Source organism: Ipomoea nil, unplaced genomic scaffold (assembly GCF_001879475.1).
Source record: "Ipomoea nil cultivar Tokyo-kokei standard unplaced genomic scaffold, Asagao_1.1 scaffold2921, whole genome shotgun sequence".
Lineage (NCBI taxonomy): Eukaryota > Viridiplantae > Streptophyta > Magnoliopsida > Solanales > Convolvulaceae > Ipomoea > Ipomoea nil.
In genome coordinates, this window is record NW_017619349.1 from 4,550,278 (window position 1) to 4,569,043 (window position 18,766).

General features: G+C 37.9%; 1 protein-coding gene across 1 annotated transcript; it reads right to left on the bottom strand.

Moving 5' to 3' along the window:
- LOC109160848 lies at nt 1–795 on the bottom strand. The gene has a single exon (XM_019309094.1). It carries the CDS (start codon nt 793–795, stop codon nt 1–3), a length of 795 nt encoding a protein of 264 aa, XP_019164639.1.
- Nucleotides 796–18,766: the final 17,971 nt, after the last annotated feature.

Sequence of the window (18,766 nt, forward strand, 5' to 3'; positions counted from 1 at the left end):
CTAAGAACGAGTAGCTCTTGCCAAAGCATGAGCAAACCGATTCACTGATCTAGAAACATATTGAATAGACACTAACTCAAAGTGTCGTTTTAAGGCTCGACACTCACGAATAACACAGCCTGCGTATGATAGATCTTGAGATGAGCCATTTAGTAACCTGCAAACATTTTTACAATCAGAGAAAATGAGGATCTTTGCAAAACCCAACTCCTTTACCCAAGATAAAGCTTTCTTCACTGCGAGGGCTTCGGCCAAGTGCGCATTATTTAGACAACGGATAAGACCATTTTTTGCAGCTACAAACTCTCGACTGCTATCCATCACAAAAACCCCATAATAAGCCTCAGCGTCAGCATTATAAACCGTGGCATCCACATAAATGCTCATAATACCTGGGTCTACAACTGGGAGTGAATTCAAGCTTGAAACATGCACATTGTTATTTGCTTCCAAATCTGCATCTCCCTGCCAATCCAAAACCATATTAGCCACTTCAAACATAATTGAAGCAGGATCCCAAGTTTTACTATTCCATACCAGATCATTACGTCCCTTCCAGATGCTCCAACAAATGGCGATACATTTCATTACGAGGCCATTCTCACCAAGTGTCAGCCACATTGAGAACCAAGCAGCAAAATCATCATGCTCGTTCGGCACTTGGCAATTCACATCATTCCAGAGAGGCTGCACACGAGAGCAATTAGCAAAGAGATGCATTATTGTTTCCGGCTCAAAACGACATAACGGACAGATTATATCCACATTTACCCTCCGATTAGCAAGAGCCGTCATGGTCGGCAGAATACCATGAATACAACGCCAAACAAAATTAAGAGCTTTAGGAGGAATTTTTATTTTCCAGCTTGGTCATTGACTATTTTTTTAACCAATTGAGTCTCTCAACTTTAAATTTTTTAACCAATTTGGTCCTTCGTTTGTTTGACCGTTAGTCAACGGTTAACTTGTGACCAAATTGGTTATTATAATAATTTGAATAATATAATTATAATGGTATATATATATATATATATATATAGACTTCGAATCCGTTGCACCCCCTCTAATAGATGAGACCATGAGGCCTCCTAATATCCATTGATTCAATTTCCATCAATTGTTGAGATTATAAGAAATTAGGGTAGTAATTAAGGACATTTACCAATGTAAAGGTTATATTAGTAATTGTAATTCTAATTTATTTATGGACATAATATTATTGGAATGTGAAACATTATTTTAGGGATTTGTGGACGGAAATTAATAGTTTCAATTATTACAAAGCTTGAAGAAGTGAACGTGGCGTGGACAATGCTAAAGGAGAAAATGAAGCGGTGGGAGGGCAGGAACAACACTGGAGCACATTTCTCAAATGGCTAGTAGCAGTACCGGTAAGTGCATTCACATGTCAACGTCTGTGCATATACTGAAGAATGGGGTTTCCCCCCGGTGTGGGTGGGAGGGGAGGTGTGGTTGTTGGACGAAGTAGTAGTCCATTGACGTGTGTAGGGTGTTCGTGTTCAGGTGGGTGCGTACATGGTTATTTGTTTGACCGATAGGATGGCGGGATGATGGGTAGACAGCAAATAGTATGTGCGTAGACATCCCATCCATTTGTTAATTTGTAATGGATGGATGAGATTGAATGAGGAATATAATGTAAATAAGGACATATTTTAAATAGGTGGGTTTAAAAGTAATTGTATTAATGTGCTAATTTTGGTTAGAAGTAGATTGGAATCTTTGACATAATGAAAGACCACATTAGAAGTAAATTGGCATGTGCATGTTGTAGATTAAGGGGGTTTGGAATTTGTTTGTTTTTCATTTCGTATCCAAAATAATTATTATAAAGGGGTGTGCGTGTAATGATATTGTTAGTTCTTTTTGAATGAAGTAGACGGTATAGGTATTATTTGGTTGGTCTGCTATGAAACGTATTTTTTATAGACACTAGTGTGTGCGTGTATGTTGGTAGGTTTGTGCACCGTACCCGATTAAAGGGCAAAAACAGTAAAATGCACACGCCAACATTCAACTGCGCACAAACCAGTGTCAACACATCCCCGATTAAAAATATTCGCATACCGCGAGTTATAAAAAGCAAAACATTATATCCCTAAGATAAAATTAATCTTGAAAATCGATTAAAACTCATGCTCACTGTAAGCACCAAAGATCCCTAATCAAACTCAAAAAACATAAACAATACTATACCATCGACACACCAAAATCACATGTGACAGTACAATGCACAAACTAATGGTATTCTAAGCACAAACCATAAAACTAGTCACATGCACACGCCAATACAGAACTGTGCACCCACTATTTGGTCCTACAAGGGGGTTCGGAATTGGTTTGTCCTCCATTTTGTATCCGCAATTATTATTATGTGTGTGCGTGAAATGATATTGTTAGTTCATTAAGATTGAATTAGACCCGTATGGGTATTTATTTGGTTGATTTACTATGCCACGGGTTTTTTTAATACATGTTGGTGTGTGCGAGTATGTGTGAAGGTGTGTGCGTGTATGTGGTATGTGCGTGTATGTGGGTATGCTTAAGTGACTATTTTGTAGTACAATTATCAGTGAGGTCCACTTTTAATTTGGGTCGAGTAAAAGTGGATTCGGGTTCTTCGTAGTTCGACAATGAGATTGATATATTGTACCCTCGAAACGGATAATGGGTAAGCTTGATTCTATTAAAGGCTTATTGAATGTATAGCATAGAGGCTCTCTTCTAACCTTGAGCTTGGTTCATTATCACCAACAAGATACCCCAAATATCCTGCAATTACCACAATTATCGACCTTTCCATCCATAGACCAGTAGCGATCAACCACGGCAAAGACGGCCATCCATTCTCGCCGGTAAAACGCAAAGACCACATGAATACCACCGGACAGCAATTTCCGCCGGAAAACATAAGTAAACTGCTTCGAAAATCACCAGAAAAACACCATAGACTTCAAGCAACAAACAGAACCATGCCGAAGCTTTCCACCACCCATACACAGCCGGAAAACACGCCGAACACATCCCATTCGCCGGTCAAAACTCAAAAAACTTCCAACGAGCGAGATCCTTCCCGGAGCATCACATCCAGTCGTCGATCTCGCGAATACTCCTCTAGTCTCCATGAAACATGGGGAGCCATAGAATAAATCGCATGGCCGAACCCAAGCTTCTAAGCAGCCGGAAATGGGCATCCCCTGCCCATAAAGCTTCGGAGAAATCATCCCAAACATCACCGGACGTCAGACTACCAGGCACGACCATCGGACGCTTAGAGTGGTGAAGCCGTCGTCGAAAGGTGGCGTTCAGGTTAACTGGAAAACACGGTCAAACAGCTTTGTCTCTTACGTAAAAGCCAAGGGGAAAACGACAAAAACACAAGCAAGTCACTGGAGATCTTTGTCATTTACGTAAACGCCAAGGGGAAAAAGACTAAAACAAGAACAGTACTGTAGCATTGATCGGAGAATCAAGTGCCAAGAGCCCAGAAAACGACAAACCAGTAGTCTCATAAATCATTGTGGAATTCAAAAACAATAAAATCTGTTATTTTAATCGGACAAAATTTGTTTTAATCCACTAGGCAAGAACGAATGAATTCCAGTTCATAAACAAAGAACAAATCTCTAGCTTACTGGAAGAAAACGCCCGAGAAAACCGACATTGGCACTCTAAAGAGAAGTCAGAGAGAAATTCTCTAGAAAGAGAAATACTCCAGTCAACACTGAGACCTGCCCCAATTTCGTGCTCCGGTTCTCTGGTGGACATGGGGAATTATCAATTTTCATTCTCGTGGAATTTTGTATCTTGTTCTCCAACCCTTCTTGTTCTCAATCGTTATGCTATGGACCGTGTCCAGCATGCATACTGGATACAGGTAACAGTCCAATTTTTTTTTTTTTTTTTTTTTTTTTAAATTTCAGACCGTTACGTTATAGGAGTATATGTTCATAATTTTATTATTATATGTTCATATATAATTGTAAGTTCATAATGTCAGAGCTCTATGTTCATAATTCCATAACTGTACATTCATACTTCCATAACTGTAAATTCATAATTCTGTAACTATACATTCATAATTCAATAACTGTAACTTCATAATTTTCGAAGCTCTATGTTCACAATTTTAGAGCACTATGTTCACAATTTTAGAGCTCTATGTTCATAATTTTATCACTATATGTTCATATTGTAAGTTCATAATGTCAGAGCTCTGTGTTCATAATTCCATAACTGTACATTCATAATTGCATACCTGTACATTCATAATTGCATAACTGTACATTCATAATTTCGTAACTGTACATTCATAATTCAATAACTGTAAAATCATAATTTTCGAAGCTCGATGTTCACAATTTTAGAGCTCTATGTTCATAATTTTATCACTATATGTTCATAATTGTAAGTTCATAATGTCAGAGCTCTGTGTTCATAATTTTATAACTTACATTCATAATTCCATAACTGTACATTCATAATGACACAACGAATAACGCCGTTAACGCCGAGACAAAATCAAATTTTTTTTTTTAAATTGGAATGACACGTTTTTCCTAAAAACGACATCGTTTTAGACTCGTGTCCACAATGCATTGTGGATACGGATCCAGGGCATAATTTGCGTCTTGTTCTATGGTGGGCCAAGTGGGCATGTGGAATTGCCCACCTTCTTTTCCTCGTGGGACGAAAATTTAAAGCCTCATTGTTTAGAGTAATATATTAGATTTATTTGCACATTTGGTCCAACGACTATGGTATCATTAACGATTTTGATCCACAACTTTCAGAACTTGCTTAATTGGTCCACAATTGTTATTTCCTTAGCAAATTTGGTACTTCAGATTTTGCGATTTCACTTCTTCTTTGTGCAAGTTTCTTCAACACTCATAAATTATAAATTTGCGTGCATGAATTTATGAATGTGCAGTTATGAAATTTTCTTTTATGAGATTATAAATTTTCTGTTATGAAATTATGAATTTTCTGTTATGAGATTATGAACTTTCTGTTATGAGATTATGAATTTACAGAAAATTCATAATTACATAACAAAATTCATAATCTCATAACAGAAAATTCATAATTTAATAAATGTTTTTCTTTTATGAAATTATGAATTTTCTATTATGAGATTATGAATTTTTTGTTATGAGATTATGAATTTACATAAAATTCATAATTACATAAATGTAAATTCATAATCTCGTAACAGAAAATTCATAATTTAATAAATGAAAATTCATAATCTGAACATAGAATGCAAAACGCTGTTAACAGCACATGAACTAAATTTTATTTTATTTTTTTTGTAAAAACGACGCCGTCTTGGAACGTGTTCACAAAACATGGTGAACACGTTTCCACGACATAATTTGCGGAGATAATCTCACACAAATATTTACCTTTTAAAAATAATTAAAACTCACAAAATTAAAAGCTAGAAATTACTAGAAACTTAAAAGGTTAAAAGTGATTATGTAACATCTTATCTGAAATAAGATTATTGGAGGCCTAGCTAAATTCTTGATAAATGATAACCCGATCCGTTGAGGATAAGACAGACCAATATAGTCCAAGACATGTAAATTGTAGGAGAAAACTAATATAGTGCTTTTTCATTGGTTGGATATATAAAATACAATTTATGTAATGTATAAATAATATTTTATATTTTTAATAAGGTTCAAGGTAAAAATTTATATGAGACTATCTCATGTATTCTTGTCTGTGATTTGGGTCAGGGCAAGATGAAAATATAATACTTATACTAAAAAATGTAATACTAATTATGAATAAAATATTTGTTATTTATAAGAGAAAGTGTACTATTTTTATATTTTGATTCAAAAGTATTACATTTTTCCTCAAAAAAGTATTTATTACAGTTTCCCTTATAAGTATAAAACAATTCATTAGTCTTATATTTTTCATCTTGACTCGACCTGTCTTAGGAATAAGGATATCTGAGACGGTCACACAGGAGAATGAATCGAAACTCAAACTGAATTCCTCATTAATATTCTTGTCAACATATCAACTCATTACTTGTTCAAATTCATTGGGTTATTTTGTCTAGGGATGTGAATTTGGTTAATCGGATCGAATTAATTTTAAAGTTTTAACTGTTAACTGAATCAAAATTTTTATCACTGAATTAATCGAATTGTATTTTTTTCGATTAATTAGTCGGTTAACTGATTAATTGAATTTTTTTAACTAAATCTTTAAATCCTTAAAATTATAAATTAAAATTGACATTGCAATTACATCCGTACCTATAATAATAAATCTATAAAAAATATATATATACAAAAATAATATATATAATAACAACACTAAAAATATAAAAGCACAAATTTTAAAAAGTGTAAGTATAAATAATAGTTAACCAAAGAATATACATATAAAATTTTGATTAACCGATATTTTCAAACTGAATTAATCATTAATTGAAATTCTATAAAACCTTTAACTATTAACTAAACCGAAGTATTTCGATTTAAAAAATGATTAATCGAAATTCTATAGTTTGGTCGATTAACCAAACTTTACACACCCCTAATTTTGTCTAGAAAGTAGCAACTAGTACTAATATCTGGTACTTTTATGTCCAGAATCAAATAAAAAGTACAAACTACTAATAAAATGAGATGATGTTGTGATGAAATAGACTAAAAAGTTGACCTAATGTAATGTTTTGATGAAATAAAACGAGTTCAAAACTGAAAGAAAAAAAATTCTTAGACAAGTCACAAACTAATTAAATACTAATGTCTGGCATGCCTAACTTAAAAAGAAAATGATAAAAGGATTTCGATGGAGTAAAACTATTGTTACATTTCTTGATTTTATTAGATGGAAAAGAAAAGAAAATAATCTTTAGCTCACATTTTTTTTTTTTTTGAATGAATCAATGTGTCATGTAAGTAGGGAGTAGAAAATAAAGTAGAAAATAAAGTAGAAAGTGAGAATATGTGTACTATTACACAACTTAGAATTAGTTGAAATTCAAAAAATTAAAAGTTAGAAATTAGTTGAAACTGATCAAAGTACCTGCTAGGTCCATGTACTGTAGCATTTTGTTCAATTTAGTCCATGTACCTTAATTTTGTTCAATTTAATCCTTGTACTTTAAGATTTAGAACAATTAAGAACAATACTTAGCACCGTTAACTTTTTCTGTTAAGTTTGTCCACGTGGCGTTGGATTTGCCATGTCATATTGTGTGATGTGGCATAAAAAAGTTTTGTTTTATATGACATGGCAAATCCAACGCCACGTGGACAAACTTAACGAAAAAAGTTAACGGTGTTAAGTATTGTCCTTAATTGTTTTAAATCTTAAAGTACAGGGACCTAACAGGTACTTTGACCGTTGAAACTTTAAAAGTTAGAAGTGATTATCTAACATCTTGTCATAACTCATAAAGAGGATGCCTATCTAGGTGCCTAGGTTCTTGATGACCCGGTCCATGGAGGATAAGACAAAACAATACAGTCCTGGACATGTAAAATGTTAAGAGAAAGACAACTATATGACTGATCAAAAGCCAACTTGAGGTGGAGTAACTCCAGTTAAGATGACAAAAAATCTATGCTTGTAACCAAAAGATTACGAGTTCGATCCTTGACTCCTTAATTTGAACTGATTAACTATGGATAACCTTTTCTAGTTTACTTCCTTGGTGATCGATTAGTGAAACTCAATTGAATTTCTCACTGACTATATTCTCGTCAACATATCAACTCATTACTTGTTCAAATTCATTGGGTCATTTTGACTATATTCTCTAACGTGTCACAGTTTGATTGTTAGAGTGAAGGAGAGTGAGACATTCTGAAGCTTTATAGTAAGTCAATCAAATTGAGGTTAACAAACCTTGTGTTACAAATATTATAATTAACAAATTTGTATAATGTATTAGTGTGATAATGTGCATTATATATTTTTCCCAATTACGAAATTTTACTATGTTGTTCATACTAGATCATTGATGTACTATCTATGTTGTACAAAAATTTCGTAAGGGTAACATTTTATATTTAGAAAATGTTTCATCTATGGAATTCATTAAACTTGTTTAAAAAACATTGTCGTGTTGCTTCCTAATTAATCTAAAGTTTTCAAGAAGTTTCGGATTGGACTGTTTAATTTCTAATTAAACAAAAATTTAGAAACTCGTTTTTTTGGGTTAGAAAAATGGGAGCGTTATGCTATATAACTGTGTGCATCATGATGCACAATATAATTTGCTCAAAAAAACGTTTCTAATCCAATTTTTTTTTATTCCGATATGATGTAGATGAAAAACACATGGAAATGTGCTTCGTGAACATAGAAGACATTGACACCTTTCAATTTGTTAACTTATCTCTAGATGAGTTTAATCTAAAGTCTGTATTTTTTTTTTTTAATAAAAATGTTAATAAACATAAATTATATTGTTTAATTGTTAAGTTTAAAAACGTTAAGTTTTGAAGTTTAGTCATTGACTCATTGTATATTTTTTTAATTGACTTTGTGCATTTGTGATAATTGGTACTCCGTATTTAATTATGAAAAAAAGAAGAAGTATTTTTAACCCTTCAATTGTTCCTTGTTAGTTGTTTTAGTCTCAAAATTTTTATCATTGTAATATGCCCCTAGGCCCTAGCTCTTCAAAAACGCAAATTATATCGTGCACCGCGGTGCATAATCGATTATGCACCGCGTATCAAAACGATGTCGTTTTATTTAAAGAAAAGAAACAGAATCTTCACAAAAAATAACTATGTTCTTTAGTTTTATTTTGTATACACTACAGTTTCAGTTCAACGCAACTACAGTTTCATTTTGATATAACTACAGTTTCGTTCAATATTTATATACTCAAATATGTGAAAGTGTTATTTAATTTTATTTTATATACACTATAGTTTCATTAAAACACAACTACATGATCATTTCAATATAATTACAGCTTCACTGTACAATATACACTAAAATATGTGAAATGTTATTCAGTTTCGTTTTATATATACTGTAGTTTCATTTCACCACAACTACAGTATCATTTTGATATAACTACAGTTTCATTTGATAATATAAAAATAATACGTGAGACAATATCAGTTTAGACACACTGTAATGTCACTCCGTTATAACTGCAGAAACGACGCCGTTTTAACGCGCGGTGCATAATAGATTATGCACCGCAGTGCACGATATAACGACTGCTTCAAAAAAGTTATTGTTTTAATCTTAGGAAGAACAAAACTATTAAGTTCTATTAATGTTTTATTTAGACATGGATATTTTATTTTATTTTTTATTTTTATTCTTTATCCTTGTCAGATTTAGTATTTTATATGCAAAATAAATAATTGACAATCTTCTTTCCTAAATTTTTCATTTCAATTGTGGTACATCGTCCTTATTTTCTTTACACAAACATGTTGACATCATTTTTATTTTATTTTATAAATGAAATATCGAGACTAGAAAAGATTATAATGTTGGAAAAATAGCTTAAAATGGCATAAAATGGCATGTTAAGTGGCTATTTTGTGGTACAATTATCAGTGGGGTCCACTTCCAATTTGGGTCGGGTCAAAGTGGATTCGGGTACTTCGTAGTGAGACGAAGAGATTGATATATTGTATGCTCAAAACGGATAATGGGTGAATGAGATATTGATTCTCAAAGTAGACCCATTTGAGTTGGAAAATGAAGGGAAAAAGTGAGCTTTTGTCCCACGGATAATGGGTGAATGAGATATTGATTCTCAAAGTAAACCCATTTGAGTTGGAAAATGAAGGGGAAAAGTGAGCTTTTGTCCCACATTGCTTTGGAATGAAGATTTTCCCCCCTTATATACAAGAGCTCTTTTGAAGCTTGTAGAATTGTATAGCATAGAGGCTTTCTCGCGGGGGGGGGGGGGGGGGGGGGGGGGGGGGGGGGGGGGGGCAAATCAAATTCCAACTAGACGAGATTGAAAAATGCTTGATTCAAGCCCGAGCTGGTGTGCGCGGGCACCTGGGGACACGAATGTCGTCCGGAAATTGGCTGCCCTTGCGGGCTAAGTGATGCCAAACTTCGTTATCATTTTCCAATCGATATAGTCACTTGCCTCGGTCGAAACCGAGAGCACCACTCCACTCTCGTGCTACAAGAGAGCACGAGAGGTTGTGGTAATTAATTGTCTATTAATTCTAATTTTGAATTCTGAATTCAATTCTCAGGTAGTGGCCTGCTGTTATAGCTGTTGGAGAGCCAGCTTTAAAGTGCCCTAATAAAAGCTATTTAATCCTTCAACCCTATATAAGAGAGGGTAGAGGCAGTAGAGAGTTACACACAGAAAGATAGAATACGAAAGTTCAATTTTTAGCCTCAAAACCTCTCTGCTTCTACTTCTTCTTTAGCCTACTGTGTTCATAACCGTGTCTTGCTCGCCGGATTCCTTGCTTGAGTGCTCAAACATTGAATCACTAGCAAGTTTTATCCTGGGAAGCCTAGGCCACAACGCTCCTAGCATCTTTGGGAGGTGGCAAATAAGGTTTTAAGGAAAGAGTGCTCACTTGACTCTTGCAAAAACCCAACACCAAACACTAGCCATATTTCTCCATCTTTCCTTCCCTTGTTTTCAAGAAAATAATAATCTTATTTTTTTTTGATTATTATTTGTTTTCCTACCAAAGGTTCCTACAGTCTTAAAACCTTATTTTCTTGCTTTCCCGTTGGTTGTTTTCTCTAATTTCTATGAAGAAATGGAGAACCCCGCGTTGCCTATCGTTAACAATGGGGAAGAAAATGTTGTTGAGAACAACAATGGAGGAAATGGCAACAATGTTGCTAATTCCCAAGCTACACCAGTGAACGTTGGTTCACAAGATGGTGGGAGCACTGGGGGATATATTCCCATGTCTCGGGTACCTTCGGTATCGAGTGGTTCGGCTGAAAAGTCGGAGAAGTTCACCGGTGTTGGTTAAAACTTCAAGAGGTGGCAACAGAAAATGTTGTTCTACCTAGCAACTCTCGGCTTGGCAAGGTTCTTGTCCGAGAAGGTTCCCGAGTTGAAGGAACAAGATGCACAATCCGTGATGGCAGTTGGCTATTGGAAGGATTCAGAATTACTTTGCCGAAACTACATCCTGAATGGATTGTGTGACACGCTATACGATGTATATCGAAAGATAAACACATCAAAAGCGTTGTGGGAAGCTTTGGATCATAAATACCGAAGTGAGGATGCCGGATCAAAGAAATTTATGGTTGGCCGATTCCTCGACTTCAAAATGCTTGATTCAAAGACCGTGCTAAGTCAGGTAGAAGATTTGAAATTAATCTTTGATGAGATCCGTGACGAGGGCATGGTGCTAAGTGAAGCCTTCCAAGTGGGATCTGTGATCCATTTGTTGCCTCCAGGTTGGAAGGACTTCAAGAACTACCTTAAGCATAAACGAAAGGAAATGAATCTGGAGGACCTGATCCAGCGACTCAGGATTGAGGAAGGGAACAGGACGAATGATAGGAAAGTTCCTATCGTTGTTGGCGCTAAGGCCAACGTTGTGGAGCACGGTAAGAGCTCTAAGAGGAACAAGAAGGACAAGCGAAAACTAGGTCCGAAAGGTGGCGTTACCAATAACAAGTTTCCTGGTGAATGCTACAATTTTGGCAAGCATGGCCACAGAGCATCTGAATGCAAGGCTCCAAGGAAGAAGAACAAGAGTTCTGAAGCCAATGTTGTTGGAGATAGCAGTCAGAAGGAGGTCGAGATTAGCCTTTCGGCTATGGTGACTGAGGTGAACCTCGTGGGCTCAAACCCTCGTGAGTGGTTCATTGATACCGGTGCAACCAGGCACTTGTGTTGCAACCGAGAGATGTTCAACACCTTTGAGACCGTTGAGGGTGAAAAGGTGTGGATGGGAAACTCTGCTCAGTCTGCTATGGAAGGCATGGGCAAGGTGGTACTGAAGATGACTTCCGGGAAGGAACTGACATTGAACAACGTTCTAATATGTTCCTGAGCTGATGAAGAATCTTGTGTCTGGCTCTTTGTTGAACAAGCATGGCTTTCGCATGGTGTTCGAGTCAGACAAAGTAGTTTTGTCTATGTTAGGGATGTTTGTTGGTAAAGGATATGTAACTGATGAGCTTTTTAAGCTCAGTGTAATTCCTATTATCAATAAAAGCAAAGTTAATTCTGTTTACTTGCTTGAGTCTTCCAATTTATGGCATGGTAGACTAGGTCATGTTAATTTTAATTCTATGCGTAGATTAATTAGCATGGACCATATTCCTAACTTTAATATTGACACAAATAACAAGTGTGAAATTTGTGCTGAGACAAAACTAACGAAAGTACCTTTCAAATCGGTTGAAAGGGAAACTGAACCACTAGAATTAATCCATAGTGATTTGTGCGATTTTAGATCGATACAAACGAGAGGTGGTAATAAGTATTTTATCACATTTATCGACGATAACACACGATACTGCTATGTGTATTTGCTTAAGAGCAAAGATGAAGCCGTTGATAAATTCGTTCTTTATAAGAATGAAGTGAAAAACCAACTTAATCGGAGAATTAAGAAGGTTAGAAGCGATAGAGGTGGTGAGTACGAAGCACCGATTGGTGACTTCTGTGCAAGTGTAGGCATAATACACGAATGTACGGCACCTTACTCACCTCAATCGAACGGTGTTGCCGAATAAAAGAATCATACATTGAAAGATATGATGAATGCGATGCTTATAAGTTCGGGCCTACCTCAAGATGCTTGGGGTAAGGCGATTTTGACAAGTAATTACCTTTTGAATAAGGTACCCCGCAAGAAGCTCGATAAGACTCCTTATGAGCTGTGGAACGGTAGGAAACCTTCCTACCAGTACTTAAAAGCGTGGGGGTGTCTTGCCAAAGTTTTGGTGCCAACACCTAAGAAAATAAAGATAGGTCCTAAGACGGTGGACTGTATCTTTATTGGCTATGCACATAATAGTAGTGCTTATCGGTTCTTAGTACACGATTCCCATAATCTGGACGTATATGAGAACACGATAATAGAATCAAGGAATGCATGTTTCTTCGAAAATATATTTCCTTGTAGGTCCAACGAGGGACCAAGTACGTCAAAACAAACGTTTGACAAAACTATGGATAATGATAGTGGGGAATCTGAGAGAGAACCCGAGCTCGAGCCGAGATGCAGTAAGCGGGCGAGAGTTGGAAAATCATTCGGTCCTGATTTTCTAACTTACTTGTTAGAGTACGATTCGGGTACTCTAACTTGTTTATTAGAAAATGAACCCGATTTTCTATCTTGTTTGATAGAGAACGAGCCTCAAACGTATGTAGAAGCTGTGACTTCTACGGAAGGACCAATGTGGAAAGAGGCTATAAAAAGTGAAGTGGATTCTATCCTACAGAATCACACTTGGGAACTCCTTGATCTTCCTCCGGGTAGTAAACCCTTAGGATCCAAGTGGGTCTTTAAAAGGAAGATGAAACCGGATGGTTGCATCGAGAAGTATAAGGCTAGGCTTGTAATCAAGGGTTACAGGCAACGTGAGGGCCTCGATTACTTCGACACGTATTCTCTCGTCACGAGAATAAACTCCATTAGAATGATACTTGCCATAGCCGCGTTGCGGAACTTGGAAGTTCATCAAATGGATGTGAAAACCGCTTTCCTAAATGGCGAATTAGAAGAGGAAATCTATATGGAACAACCCGAAGGGTTCGTGGTTCCGGGCCAAGAAAGGAAAGTGTGTAAGTTGGTTAAATCGCTCTATGGTTTAAAACAAGCGCCTAAGCAGTGGCACGAGAAGTTTGACCATGCGATGTTAACTAACGGGTTTAAAATAAACAAAAGTGACAAATGCGTCTACGTTAAGGAAACGATAGACGGCTACGTCATTCTTTGTTTATATGTCGATGATATTCTCATCGTTGGTAGTAATGATCGGATGATCAAGTCTACCAAAAACATGTTAAATGTGAGATTTGACATGAAAGATGTGGGTTTGGCCGATTTAATCCTCGGGATTAGAATCATTAGAAGACCTGATGGTCTCGTGTTGAGCCAATCACATTACATTGATAAAATCCTTGAGAAATTTAACAAGGATGATATATAGTCAAGTGGCTAGGACACCATTTGATACAAACATTCATCTAACCAAGAGCCACAGAGAAGGTATTTCACAAGTGGAATATGCTCAGGTTATTGGTAGTTTGATGTATCTTATGAGCTGTACTAGGCCGGATATTGCCTATGCGGTTAGTAAACTCAGTAGATATACGAGTAACCCCAGTGCTATGCACTGGAAGGCAATAGTAAAGGTTATGAGATACTTGAGGTATACTCGTGATCTTGGACTGCACTACGGAAGATATCCCGCTGTACTTGAAGGGTATAGCGACGCAAATTGGATATATGATATTAAGGGATCTAAGTCCACGAGTGGCTACGTGTTTACACTAGCCGGTGCAGCCGTTGCATGGAAATCCTCTAAGCAAACTGTGATAGCTAGATCTACGATGGAATCTGAGCTGATAGCCTTGGACAAAGGTTGTGAAGAGGCTGAATGGCTACGCCATTTTATAGAGGATATTCCTAATTGGGAAAGACCGGTACCTCCAATATGTGTGCATTGCGAATTTGCGATAGTCAAGCCACCATTGGGAGAGTATAGAGTCATATGTATAATGGTAAGTCTAGACATGTGCGTCGTAGACATAATACCATTAGACAACTACTCACAACTGGTGTTGTTTCGATTGACTACGTAAAGTCAAAAGACAATATAGCGGATCCGCTGACCAAAGGGTTAGGAAGAGATGTTGTGGAGAAGTTGACACGAGGAATGGGTCTAATGCCCTTCGACTAAAAAGTTCTATAGTGGATACCCAACCTAGCTGGTACGTAGGTTCAATGGGACAACTAAATTATGGAACGGAGCGCGTCACTGTGGGGGTCTCGGACTCCCTACCACTCCTCGTTAAAACAGTGACTCCCGCAAGAGGCTAGCATGTTAATGCTTTAATGATTCTTGAGTATGCGGGATACTCGAGAAAGAATCACCTATGTTAGAGAGAAGTGAGGGTCGCTTCAAAGGAGAATTGTTGGGCACAATTCTTTAGAAACTCTCGCAGAACCAGGAACGGTGACCCACGACCAAAACGGGCACACTCATGAGAGCAAGAGCATGGTTGGGAGATTCCTGTGTGAGATATGTCATCGTCTACACAAACGGCAGTCGGTTCAAAGACATCGCGTTCTACCGTACAGCCAATAGAGTAAACATGTCTTCACGAGTGAAGGTTCAAAGGGTATAATGACTCCCTACCTATCCTATGCAGGGATCGACCGTTTGAACACAGTTGTTTCCGATTTCAAAATACTGCGAAAATCATTTTTTCATTCATGTGGGGGAATGTTGGAAAAATAGCTTAAAATGGCATGTTAAGTGGCTATTTTGTGGTATAATTATCAGTGGGGTCCACTTCCGATTTGGGTCGGGTCAAAGTGGATTCGGGTACTTCGTAGTGAGACGAAGAGATTGATATATTGTACGCTCAAAATGGATAATGGGTGAATGAGATATTGATTCTCAAAGTAGACCCATTTGAGTTGGAAAATGAAGGGAAAAAGTGAGCTTTTGTCCCACATTGCTTTGGAATGAAGAATCCCCCCCCCCCCCCCCCCCCCCCCCCCGCCCATCCTTATATACAAGAACTCTTTTGAAGCTTGTAGAATTGTATAGTATAGAGGCTCTCTCGCGCCGGGGGGGGGGGGGGGGGGGTACAAATCAAATTCCAACTAGACGAGATTGAAAACGGCTTGATTCAAGCCCGAGTCGTGTGCGACGGCACGAATGTCGTCCGGAGCCCGCCTTGCGGGCTAAGTTATGCCAAACTTCGGTATCATTTTCCAACCGATATAGTCACTTGCCTCGGTCGAAACCGAGAACACCACTCCACTCTCGTGCTACAAGAGAGCACGAGAGGTTGTGGTGCACCGAGAGCACAACTCTCGTGCAACAGAGACCACGAGAGGTGCAAGGGCCGAAACTGGGTGAGGTCAAAAGTTGAGACCGAACCCTGTACGCCAACGGTCTGGAACCCGAAAGTTCTGACTGTTAAGGAGATTGAATTCATCTGTTACGGAATTAATTGTCTATTAATTCTAATTTTGAATTCTGAATTCAATTCTCAGGTAGTGGCCTGCTGTTATAGCTGTTGGAGAGCCAGCTTTAAAGTGCCCTAATAAAAGCTATTTAATCCTTCAACCCTATATAAGAGAGGGTAGAGGCAGTAGAGATTTACACACAGAAAGATAAAACACGAAAGTTCAATTTTTAGCCTCAAAACCTCTCTGCTTCTACTCCTTCTTTAGCCTACTGTGTTCATAACCGTGTCTTGCTCGCCGGATTCCTTGTTTGAGTGCTCAAACATTGAATCACTAGAAAGTTTTATCCTGGGAAGCCTAGGCCACAACGCTCCTAGCATCTTTGGGAGGTGGCAAATAAGGTTTTAAGGAAAGAGTGCTCACTTGACTCTTGCAAAACCCAACACCAAACACTAGCCATATTTCTCCATCTTTCCTTCCTTGTTTTCCAGAAAATAATAATCTTATTTTTTTTTTTATTATTTGTTTTCCTACCAACGGTTCCTACATATAACTTAGAAGAAACATAAAAAAATAAAAAAAAAATAAAAATAAAAATAAAACTAAATTACACATGTACTAAGTAAAAATTTAATAGAGTTCAATAGTTTTTGTTGGTCCATAAGTTAAAATTGTAACTTTTTTGAAGATTTAAGTGTATATTGCAATGGTAAAAAGTTAAGGACTAAAATAATTAGCAAGGAACAATTAATGGATTAAAAATACATGTTTTTCTTTAATGATTTAGTAGTGCAATATTTTTAATTAATTAATATTTATGCATATTAAAAAATATTTACAATTTACGTGTATATATATATATATATATATATATATATATATATATATATATATATATATATATATATAAATTCACTAATACATAACTGTATTAGGACTCTATTATTATTAGTATTCGTTACCTATTGTTACTAGTATTTGTCTTGTATTAGGTTTGCTATTCGCTACTATATATATTCCTGTACAGACTTATTATTTGATTCATTTAGAAATATTATATCCTCATCTGGTATCAGCAGGTTCTTTTTCTCTCTCTATGGCGCACCTCGGTTCTGGTGGCGGTTCTGTTGGAAGTTCTGAACGGACTGTTTCTGAGGCTGCGCTTGTGGCACCCCTGCAGTCCGGGGTGTCGTTTTCTTCGGCTCATCACTTCATTTCCATCAAATTGACATCCCGTAATTTTTTTTTTTTGGCGCACTCAGCTTCTTCCGTTCCTGGATGGGCATGGATTATTGGGTTTTGTCGATGGAACGTCTGTGTGTCCCCCGTTTACTGCGATTACTGTACCTTCTGCCGAGTAGGCTGCTGCTGCCGTGTCTTCGTCGGCCGTATCGTCCGCCGCTCGGAGTGCATGGCTTCGTCAAGATAAGGCTGTGCTCTCCTTGTTGATCTCGTCCTTGTCCAACAGGTTCTTGGTTCGTCAAGATAAGGCCGTGCATCTTGCCATCGGTAAAACCTCCTCTCGGCATTTGTGGGTGGCGATCGAACAGGTTCTTGGTTCGACGACTCGGGCCCGTGCTATTCGGTTGGTGGGCGAACTGCAAGGATTGCGGCAGGGGGATGCTTCGATCCCGGATTATCTTGGGCGTGCTCAGGTGCTTATTGAGGATTTGGCACTTGCCGGCCGTCCGGTGACACTAGAAGATCAGAATATGTATATATTCCGGGGCTTGCGGTCCAAATATCGCCCTTTGGTGGCGTCGCTGACGAGGGGTGCTCTGGTGTCTTTACCCGAGTTATCCGATTTTCTTGTTTCGCAGGCCTTTATATGTGCTGATGATGGTGGTGACATTGCTACTGCTCCGGTCGCCATGGCGGCTCAGCGAGGTGGAGGTCGCTCGGGCGGGCAGCATTGTGGCGGCGGCAATCGAGGCCGAGGTCGTGGCAAGGGCCGAGGCCGCGGTCGAGGTGGCGCCGGGGCTGTCCAGTGCCAGATCTGCTCCGGCGAAGGCCACTCGGCCGCTTCGTGCTATCGTCGTTATGATGGCGCTCCGGGGCCGCGGGCACATGTTGCATATTCTGTTGATGATTCGACTTCGGTTAATCCTCAGCAGTGGTTTCCTGACACTGGTGCGTCGAATCATGCCACTCCGGATCCGTCTTTAATGTCCTCAGTGGTTCCTTATAATGGTCCGAATCATCTTCGTGTTGGTGACGGTAAGTGTTTACCTATTGTTAGTACTGGTTCATCTTCGTTAGCCGCATCTAAAACACTGTTTCGATTGTCTGATGTTCTTCATGTTCCTGGGCTTTCTGCGTCTTTATTGTCTGTGCAACGGTTTGCTCGTGATAATAATGTCTTTTTTGAGTTTCACCCTGATTGTTTCTTTGTGATGGATCGTTCAACCAGGGAAGTTCTATATAAAGGGCCGGCTTCGGGGGGTCTCTATTCTTGGCCTGTCTCTCGTTCAAGTCCCGCTGCGTTTGTGGCCTCTCGAGTCTCCTCTGACGTGTGGCATAGCCGGTTGGGTCATCCTCACCCGCGTGTCTTGCGGCAGATTTTAAATTCATGTTCTATTCAGTCTAGTTTTAGTGATACTTCGGAGTTGTGTCGTGCTTGTATGCTTGGG

Bases quoted from the DNA above. Each gene is read 5' to 3' on its own strand.
- LOC109160848 (XM_019309094.1), bottom strand. From the start codon at position 795: ATGACGGCTCTTGCTAATCGGAGGGTAAATGTGGATATAATCTGTCCG.